At 36.9% G+C, this 10,685-nt stretch overlaps 1 protein-coding gene across 1 annotated transcript; it reads right to left on the bottom strand.

Annotated features, from left to right (window-relative positions):
* Positions 1-822: 822 nt before the first annotated feature.
* slc50a1 (solute carrier family 50 member 1) lies at positions 823-8,769 on the bottom strand. Its single transcript, XM_057834328.1, has 6 exons — positions 8,455-8,769; positions 8,122-8,199; positions 7,608-7,731; positions 7,377-7,538; positions 5,915-6,034; positions 823-2,224 (listed from the first exon to the last, which is right to left on the bottom strand). Exons 1-6 carry the CDS (start codon positions 8,520-8,522, stop codon positions 2,126-2,128), a joined length of 651 nt encoding a protein of 216 aa, XP_057690311.1. The 5' UTR covers positions 8,523-8,769; the 3' UTR covers positions 823-2,125.
* Between the last annotated feature and the right edge of the window lie 1,916 nt (positions 8,770-10,685).

The raw sequence follows: 10,685 nt of genomic DNA, 5'->3' as shown, positions 1-10,685 counted from the left end.
ATATATTTGTTGTTTGTCAGACTCTCCATGTGAAACATTAAAACTGTTCAGAATCCGGGCACTTAGACTTCCATTCTCTGTGTCAAACAGCTGAACAGGACAGGTTTTAAAAAAAAATATATATATATATTTGTTTTATCTGGTTACTCGATTAATCGATAGAATTTTCAGTCGATTACTCGATTACAAAAATATTCGATAGCTGCAGCCCTACTTACAAGTATGAGAGGGAAACAAGCAAAAAGTATTTTAAGGCAATGAAAAGGCAATAAAAGACTCAATAATTACAAAAATAATAAGCACTCGCCGCTTTTAACCGATGTGCGCATGTGTTGAGCGTCTGGTCGCATAAAAGGAATTGCAGAAAACCGGTTGTGTTCGTCTAGTGAGTGACAAACTACGTCTTCACCCCAAGCGTCCACTGTGCGCTTAAAACATGGCGCATTCCGTAGGTCAAAACATGTACTAAATAGTACAGGACATCAATGGCAATATTTTATGTGTTTATGTGTCTATTCACATATCTTGGTAAACGAGAACAATTGTGGCTTATTAGAGCCTACAAGTCTTTAAGTCCGAGGCTCCTTTTAAAAGTCAAATCAGTTTGATATCTTGCTCAAAATGATAAAAGAAATACACTGATCCAAACAATGTGCAAGTCTTCAGACAAATTGAAGTGCCACAGTGTCTTATGTTATTAGAGTTTAAAATAATTAACAAAATGGGGAGGGGGACTATCATGGCGGAATTGTCATATGAGTGATATGATACTATAGAGTGAATGATATGCACTTGATCCGTCAAACTCTGGAGCATAAAGCTGCCAGGATACAGACACATGCTTGAACCACATATGACCATTTGCAAAATGATGCCAAAATAGGCAAAATAGTGCATAAGTTATGTCCCAAAATCAAGATTGATTTTAACATAAAATCAGCTGACAATTAGAAGTGTCACATGCACTCGCTCACATGATGGAAAAGTTCTGATAATGCATGACATGCCGCTTGAAATCCTTAAATCAGGATTCATTTCAAGCCAAAATTCCATTACCACAAATAATATGACTATCTGCAGTAATTTGATGGAACAGCCATTAGAATGCATTAAGGGCCGCTTGAAATGATCTTACTGTGGTTGCAGTTCACCATGCTTGGTTGTGCTGAGATACAGTACAGTATCGTCATAATCTTTTTGTTCCCTTCATTATCACAAAACGCAGCATACTGATAGTTTTATTACATCATTTAAGACGACAAAACTTAGCAATTTGTCATCTTTTATTGACATATAAACAACCTTCATTCTTAGGTCCATTTGCACTTTTTTCGAACATGTTCAAAAAGCTTGCAAAAACAGTCAATGTAAACAATATGCATTAGAAATACACATTAAAAATATTATAATTTACTGTGACATATATGCATTGATATTTTATCTAATTAGGACAGGCACAAGTGGTAATAAAGTAGAAAAGTATTTTTTCGACAGACGACAGTAGAGAAGAAATGCTCCACCAATGTACCCTATAGTCAATATAGCAGCCAGTAAATAACAGTCTTTGGATTAAAGAAAATTGCAATTCTATAGTAACATTAGAAAATGCCGGCAGCTCAGAAAATGCCACTTTGAATAAAAAAAAATAAAATAAAATAAAAACTACGAATGAATATTAGAAACACAGGGAAAGGAAAAATATAATTATTTAAAGTCTAAGTAACGTTATGAGAAAATGAATTTTCATGCCAAAATAAGTTCACCTTTTTGTGAATAAAACTACTTTTGAGATAAAAATAGTCATATTGTGAGAGTGATGTCTATTCTTATTCTTTGAAAGAGGATTTAATAGTTAATTTAATAGTTCCCTTAAGAATCTGACTGTGATTTAGTCTTCCTCAATTGTTCTTTTTTCTTTCTTTTCAGTGTGTCTCTAATATTCATTCGTTTCCGCCAGAAGGCACTTAGAGGGGAAAGATTTTACAAAACACCTGAAGTTCCCTCAATGTATTCTTAAATACATCTTTGGAAAATAAATGCTTTTCATGTAACTTCATGGAATGTAAACGTATTCCCACCCGTCACACCACGAGACATACTCTGTGTGACACAGTCTATGACACGGTCATACGTACATGGATTTATATGAAGGGCCGCTGGAGGCATATTTTCGAAACAAGTAAAACCTGATGATGCTGGTGATGATTCCAGGAAGGTTAGGGACCTAAAATGCACAGACGCAATAACACCATAATATGTATCATACATTCATTCATTCATTTTCCATGCCGCTTTACCAGTTATACCTAAATTTTCTTGTCTTGTAATAACTTGAATTATGGGTAGAAATTGCTTGAGCTCACAAACTGAAAATTTTCGGACTACAAGTTGCTACAATTTTCTCTCAATTTGAAGAGGTTTGTTTACGGATTTTTTTTTTAAAGGGACAAACTAACTTAATGTTTCCTCGTTAAAAATCTAATAATGGCTGTTTATTTCCATTAAATTTTGCTCTGTGGCCCGACGAGACATGATGACGTGACAACACAATCTTGAGTTCTACTGTGCTCTAACGCAATTGCATCCTTAGCTTTGCTTTAGCATTCCAAAAATACGCTGTTAGTGAGAAGGTGAGCTCGTTCAATGGAAATACCAACTTGTTGTCAAGAGAAGACACTCCAGATTAATTATTTAAGTCAAATAATGGATTGTTATACATCTCGGCAGCACAGCTTGCCAGTCGCTTCAACAAAGTTTGTATATAACTTTTATAGACACTGTAAATAGGGTTCCATCAGATGCTACTGTACGTACCGGCACAAATGAAGGATTTTAAAAGGATGGATATACACTATTTTATGCACTATGCTATGCTAGTGCCGATTTGTCGTTTTCAACAAAGTCAACCTTAATTGCTGACGATAGCTCCGTCCAAGGTTTGATGCCATTAGAGCAGAACAGTGTAAGGCTAACCGTGACTGTTTTGACAGATTTAAAAAGGACGGATAGCCACAGCGTGCTAAAACAAAACTGCTATGCTCGCGCTCATAGCAGTGAGCCCTGAATTAATAGCATATCATGGGAATTTTTAAAAGTTCACCCGTAAAGTGGATTTTTTTTTTCTTCTTCATAACTATAGTGACTATTTTTTTTTAGGTGTGGTATGGTCAGACTGTCTCAGAGAGCATGCGTGGGACTGATGTGTGGCTTTCTCTACAGGCTGTGCAGGTGGAGGACGCATTTAGTGTGTTGATGTTTAATGTATTTTTGATCTATGAAATATTTTTTGGGTAACATACAGTGGGACAAATAAGTATTTAGTCAACCACCAATTGTGCAAGTTCTACCTGAAAAGATTAGAGAGGCCTGTAATTGTCAACATGGGTAAACCTCAACCGTGAGAGACAGAATGTCGAAAAAAATAGAAAATCACATTGTTTGATTTTTAAAGAATTTATTTCCAAATTAGAGTGGAAAATAAGTATTTGGTGTCCTACAAACAAGCAAGATTTCTGGCTGTCAAAGAGGTCTAACTTCTTCTAACGAGGTCTAACAAGGCTCCACTCGTTACCTGTATTAATGGCACCTGTTTTGACTCATTATCGGTATAAAAGACACCTGTCCAAAACCTCAGTCAGTCACACTCCAAACTCCACTATGGCCAAGACCAAAGAGATGTCGAAGGACACCAGAGACAAAATTGTGGACCTGCACCAGGCTGGGAAGACTGAATCTGCAATAAGTACTTGGTGTAAAGAAAGCAAGTATTAGAAAATGGAAGACATTCAAGAGCACTAATAATCTCCCTCGATCTGGGGCTCCATGCAAGATCTCACCTCGTGGCGTCAAAATGATGACAAGAACGGTGAGCAAAAATCCCAGAATCACACGGGGGGACCTAGTGAATTACCTACAGAGAGCTGGGACCACAGTAACAAAGGCTAATATCAGTAACACAATGCGCCGCCAGGGACTCAAATCCGTCATTGCCAGACATGTCCCCCTGGTGAAGAAAGTACACGTCCAGACCCGTCTGCGGTTCGCTAAAGAGCATTTGGATGATCCAGAAGAGGACTGGGAGAATGTGTTATGGTCAGATGAAACAAAAATAGAACTTTCTGGTAGGAACACATGTTCTCGTGTTTGGAGGAGAAAGAATACTGAATTGCATCCGAAGAACACCATACCCACTGTGAAGCATGGGGGTGGTAACATCATGCTTTGGGGCTGTTTTTCTGCAAAGGGACCAGGACAACTGATCTGTGTAAAGGAAAGAATGAATGCGGCCATGTATCGAGAGATTTTGAGTGAAAATCTCCTTCCATCAGCAAGGGCATTGAAGACGTGGCTGGGTCTTTCAGCATGACAATGATCCCAAACACACAGTCAGGGCATCAAAGGAGTGGCTTCGTAAGAAGCATTTCAAGGTCCTGGAGTGGCCTAGCCAGTCTCCAGATCTCAACCCCATCGAAAATCTGTGGAGGGAGTTGAAAGTCCGTGTTGCCCAACGACAGCCCGAAAACATCACTGCTCTAGAGGAGATCTGCATGAAGGAATGGGCCAAAATACCAGCAACAGTGTGTGAAAAGCTTGTGAAGAGTTACAGAAAACATTTGGCCTGTTATTGCCAACAAAGGGTACATAACAAAGTATTGAGATGAACTTTTGGTATTGACCAAATACTTATTTTCCACCATGATTTGCAAATAAATTCTATAAAAATCAAACAATGTGATTTTCTGTTTTTTTTTCACATTGTCTCTCATGGTTGAGGTTTACCCATGTTGACAATTACAGGCCTCCCTAATATTTTCAAGTGGGAGAACTTGCGCAATTAGTCGTTGACTAAACTTATTTGCCCCACTGTATCTCTCTATAAATATCACACATGGACAGATGAGGTTTATAGTCATGCGCAGCGAATATATGGATTTAAAAAATTTTTTTTTAATTTGGGCTATGAGGTGTATCGTCAGGTGTGCTCTATAGAGCAGAAATTACGGTATATTCAGAGAGCCATGTGACGTGCTCACTTGTTCCTAAATATTATTATTATATATTTTTTTTTCTACAAATAAGACCTACAACTATGATCACACTCGGTTACAGAGGTATTAAGGGGGAGATGTAAATTTCACTTTCATGAGCTTTCACAAATAAACTAAAATAAGCTAAAATTGTTACTTGAATGTGCAGTTGAATGATACCACATGCCTGAAAAATAGGCAACACCCCCCCCCCCTTAAAAAAATCAAATAAAAAATAAAAAATCCTTTTGTTTGAAGACCTATTCCGGTTTTCTTTTTTCCAATGCAGGGTTGTTACTTTTCTTTTCTTTTTTTTAAACATTATGAATATCGATATAAAATTTCTTTGTTCTTTATTGTCTTTGTTAATAATATTCATCTATTTTAAGACAGGGATCATGTTTTTTTTGCATATGCAGAGAACTTTTACATGTCCAGGTGAGCTCTGCTTTAACTTGCCGAAACCTTTGTCCATTTTGAAGAAAATGAGCTTTTAAGTTACCGTGAATGAGTACAAGTCAAAAAGGTTGCGAATAATACCCAGATTTCGCAATCCATTGATTAATTATATTTCAGAATCTAATTAATATTGGTGAACAGTTTTATTAAAATAGTCTATTGTGTATACCAGCTCTGAGGGAATACAATTAAGCAGAGAAATTTAATTAAAAATTCTGTTATCGGGCATTTGCTCACTTCCACCTATATATATCCTTTTACTCTTTACCGAATTTACTAAATAAATAAAACCCTGCTTTTTAAAGGGACCTATCATATTATTTTGCACAAGGCTCATCATTGTTTAATGTTAAGCTGCACTGATGATGACGTAATGTTTATAGATCTAAGTAAATAATTGCATGTGGCATGGTGCCAGTGTGTTGTACCAGGATGTAGTAGTCGTTCAGCTGGTAGCCGTACAAAACCCAGGAAGTGCACGTGAAGAAAGTAGCCACTGTCAAAGGGAAGGACAAGCGCTGCACATCACCACTGCGCACTATGGCCACCTTTGAGTACAAAAACCAAACAAATAAAAAATCAGCAACAGCCTCAACAAAGACCATTCAAATGAAAAGAAAACAAACAAGTTTATCCAGTAGAAATATGTTGTGTGTGAAGTATGCAAAATCAAAGCAGAGTAACCCAGATAAATATTACGATAACAAAAGTCAGAAGTTGAGTATAACTGTATTTTGTTGAGACATAAAGATATATATCCTTTCTGACAGATACAGCCCCCCCCCCAGAGCAAAGATAGAATCTTGAGAAATGAAAAATCTTTTGAAAGCAAAGCTAGGTTTGAAAAAAAATAGTCATTATTATCTTTTCAAGAATAAAATTAATCAAGCAAAACCTTAAGTATGAGAACGATGTGTTTTTTAATCATACTGAGGGCGAGTGAAGTGCGTATGAATGGCTGGGAAAAAAACTGGTTTTAAGTGAGGAAGAAGGGTGAAGCAAGCACAGAAAATAACATTTTACACAAACGATCATTGTGAATTAATGCCAAAAACATGGTTTCGTGCGCATAAAACACATTACTGTGTGCACAGAACACGCAGTGCGCTTCAAGCACGTTTTACGTATGTGGTATTTCGTATTACGTACATGGAATCTTGGCATAAGTCTAACACCATCGAATCGCAATGGCAAGATTTGTTAGAAAAATCGCAATTATGTTTTTGTCAAAATCGTACAGCCCAAGTAGCCAACCCAAATAAGGTTCAGATTTTCTAACTAAGTAAGGGGTGCCGAGTGCCAATACATCATTAGTTTGACAGTAAGAAGTCAACTTGGTATCAAGGGGAATGGGGCAAAGAGTGAGGGAATAACAGGAAGATGCAGATGAGGAGAAGAATGGCAGGAAAGCAATCATTTCTGACTGTGAGGCAGATGGAGGGAAGGAGACAAACAGGATCATAGACAAACAACAGGAAAGAAGACATCTGATGGGCCCCATGGCAGACGACTGCTCTCTGCTGTGTAAATACACACACTTGGCAAGAAACTGCTTTACAATATTAATATATTTGAAAAATCAGATCATTGTTTAATTTCATGATCCCGCCACGGACAGCTGCCAAGAAAAGAAAAAAGGTGTACATATAATCATAATGCAACACAAGACTCTTGAAGCTCAGCACAATATGAGCGAAATCATTAATTAAAAATAAATTACATACTTAGGTTGGCTTTGATTGATCCACAGTTTGGTTAACATATCTTATATATACTGCGCATATGTATGTTGTGGACAAATTTAAAGGTTTAACTTTATTCCTCCCATGATTCGACTGGGTCCACTTGTCACCCCTGGACATTCCTTCATCAGAGTTCCAAGTTCCTTACCAGGTCGGCGAGCGGTGACAGGTACACGCCCACAGTGGTCACACTGCAGAAGAGGCCAAGCTGATTGAGCTGGATGCTGCCAGGAGGAAGAAACAACACGAAGTACAACCCTGCGCTGGTCCCTACTGCTGAAACTGCGACCATTTGGAACACCACATCTCTCTGACAAAACAGAAGATAACTGTAACACACATAGACAAATACTTACATGAAGACAGTTGCGGTGCTGACCTTTTGTTTGGTGTACTTTAAGTACACTAAGATGTAGAGAGTCTGCAGTAGAGCACCCGTAAGATTAACCACCATAATCGTACTGTCGTTCTTGAGCATCCCATAGTATAACCATCCAAGGTTGCTGTAGAAACCAAAACAAGGGAGAAGTGTTAACAGGACAGAGTAACAGGAAAAACAAGTGCTTCAGCAAGTCATTATGTTTCAGTGACATTGACGGCAAAGAATCACTACCTTCCAATCAAAACGGATTAGACATCTATTGCCGTCAATGACAGCTAATGAGTTAGTACAAGATACTCATACATGTGGTTTGTCGTGGATATATGCATTTTCAATATTCCACTGATCATCATATTATGACATAATAAATAATGAAGCATACAGGTTGCAGAGAGACCACATATTGCTGAAAAAAATAAATAAATCAAACTGGCTTTTGCCAATAGAATTCCACATTTATTCTTTTACCAAACTATTTACGTAAATGCCTTGGAAAGTGAATGACTCGTACCTGGCGCAAGTGATGAGGAAAGGCAGAAATTGGATGTTGTCAGTGCTCTTGGTTTTCTGCATCTTTTTCAGGTCGACCCTTCATAGAGAAACGCACAAAGAAAAACAGACAGCATATGCATTTAAAAGCAAATTATATTGCCGTTAATTTAATCAATACTAATCACGGTACCATACAACTACTCTGGTGCTATAAATTTTTATAACACGTTGAATTCGCGATATATATAAATTTCACCTCGCAATGGCACCGTTAGAACATTTCATGAAATGCTAGTTTGTATAGAAACAGTGTGAAAGTTTGCCACGCTGCAAAAAACTAAATTCCACTTACAGTCCTGTCGAGAACATCCCGAGTGTGAGCACGATGCACGTCCATGATAAAAGATGCAGCAAATCCATAAATTGCAGGGAAAAAAGAATAAATATTCAAGGTATTCAGAGTGTAATGTCTGCTTTTAGACTTTTGAAGAGTCATAAAGCAGAATTATTACACTCCGTGCCAGGATACTTTTCCTTCTGGATTTCCGTGTTTGCGTCAGTTGTTTGATTGTTCTGCGCTACGATTGGCTGTTCAGTGAAACACGTGGTCATTATTCTGTCCAATTAATAGCTAGAATGTGCCTAAAGTCATCATGTAAATTTGTGTTGTGATTTCATGAAAATAATTCCTCGTAGGGCATTTTTTTTTTAGTTCTCAGTTCATGAAGATAAATTGGCGTAAAACATGGCTTGTCCCCTTTAATTTTTTTGTGACAAATAAAGTGAGAGACACTACCGTTCAAACGTTTGGGGTCGCTTTGACCCCAAACTTTTGAACCGTAGTGTATCATGGGATTTTTTTTTTTTTATTATGTACACTACGGTTGACCCCAAACTTTTGAACGGTAGTGTAAGTACATAGATATTACACAACAGCCTATGTAGGCCTGTCTTTCTATTATTATTTTTTTAATGATCAATTAACCACAAAAAAAAAAAAAAAAAAAACAACAACAACAACAAAAACATTGACAGATGAACAATCAACAATACAAAACAAAAACAAAACAAAACAAACACAAATTTGCCAGGGGGCATAAACTTACCAAACATTGCAAATCAGAGAGAAAAAAACTATGAATAATGCTCTAATCAATTGTTCACAAAAAGTTCAAGTTTTTCACAAATATTAATAGTTTTTTCCGCTTTCAGATTCTTTGATTTTAATCAACAGATTTATGGAGCACACAGTCTCGTTATGAAAATGAGAAAAAGAAGGTAACAGCTTGCTATATATACATCTGTGGAGGTAGAATTTCGCCCCCCCCAAAAAAATTTAATTTTTTTATTTAATTGATAATAAAACACTTTTATTTTTAAGATTCTTATAGAAACAAAAAAAATGACAATTTCCCATTTGAGGTTGGAGTCCACATGTATGTTCCTGCTGATGAACTTGCAAAATTCTTTCTAAAATTTCCACACTTGAATTTAATATATTGGGAGGAGATAGGCCTATCCTAATTTATATATTTCAAGGTTTGCTGACGTAGATAAAAGGTGTACATTTTTTTTTAGGTTGCTCAACTAACTTTATAGCTCATCTTTTTTGTGATTGTTCCCTCAGTGTCAAATTTTGTGGAAAAAATGAGAACTACAGGGTGACCACCCCCCAAAAATGGGAACTTTTTAACAATCCAATAAAACCAAGAGTGATAGATGAAAAAATATTTTGATGGATGGGTGGAACCTTAAAACCAAGGGCATAGGTTTGCATAGGGACGGTAGGGACAAAACTCTACCAACTTTTCAGGATGCTCAAACTTTTAAGCAACTTTATTTGCGTCATATAATGACTTCAGTGATATAGGTCATTTAGATTGTCTTTCCATATTTTGTAATTGTTGTAACTGACCCCACCATTATTAAGTGAATTATTTTAATTATGTTCAGACTAACATGTACCTCTTTTCACTTGCTGAATGTGCAGGTCCATTTTTTCCTCCTAAACACACATTTGATTGGCTGATGACTTGACCCCCAACCTCCCCACCACACACACGGACTTTAGATATTTGGGATATCCGATTTTTTTTTTTTTTTTTAATTTAGCCAGCAGCAGCCACTGCTGTATGAAATGTGAAAAGACGTCAATGTTGTGGAAGCGAGGAACAGACCACAAATTTTGCTACTGAAAGTCCGACCTTCATCAGAGTTAGCATAACAATAAACTGTGTGAACTTGCTAATCTGCAAAACTCGAGTAGGTAGCTGCCTAGAGAGAAGTGTCCTCCTGAATGAGTTTTCTACTGTTAACATTAATTAAACTGAGAAGTGTAGTGAACCAAGTTTACCCCCTCCACCCCGATTTTACTTTTTATTTTATTTATGTGGTCATAAAGCAACCCACTGGAGCTTTCATTTTTCTGCTGAGTTTTGCTATGCTTGTGACAAAATCAATAGTTTTATAGCTGAAGGACGGCTCCATTTTTGTTAATTTTTTTGTTATTCCCTGACAAAGAAGTTTTTTCAGTTATATTTAATTCCTTTATTTAGACAATGTGGAGTGGTCTTTAGACAAATG

Source organism: Corythoichthys intestinalis, chromosome 4, assembly GCF_030265065.1.
Source record: "Corythoichthys intestinalis isolate RoL2023-P3 chromosome 4, ASM3026506v1, whole genome shotgun sequence".
Taxonomy (NCBI): Eukaryota; Metazoa; Chordata; class Actinopteri; order Syngnathiformes; family Syngnathidae; genus Corythoichthys; species Corythoichthys intestinalis.
This window is presented reverse-complemented; position numbering and strand designations above follow the sequence as displayed.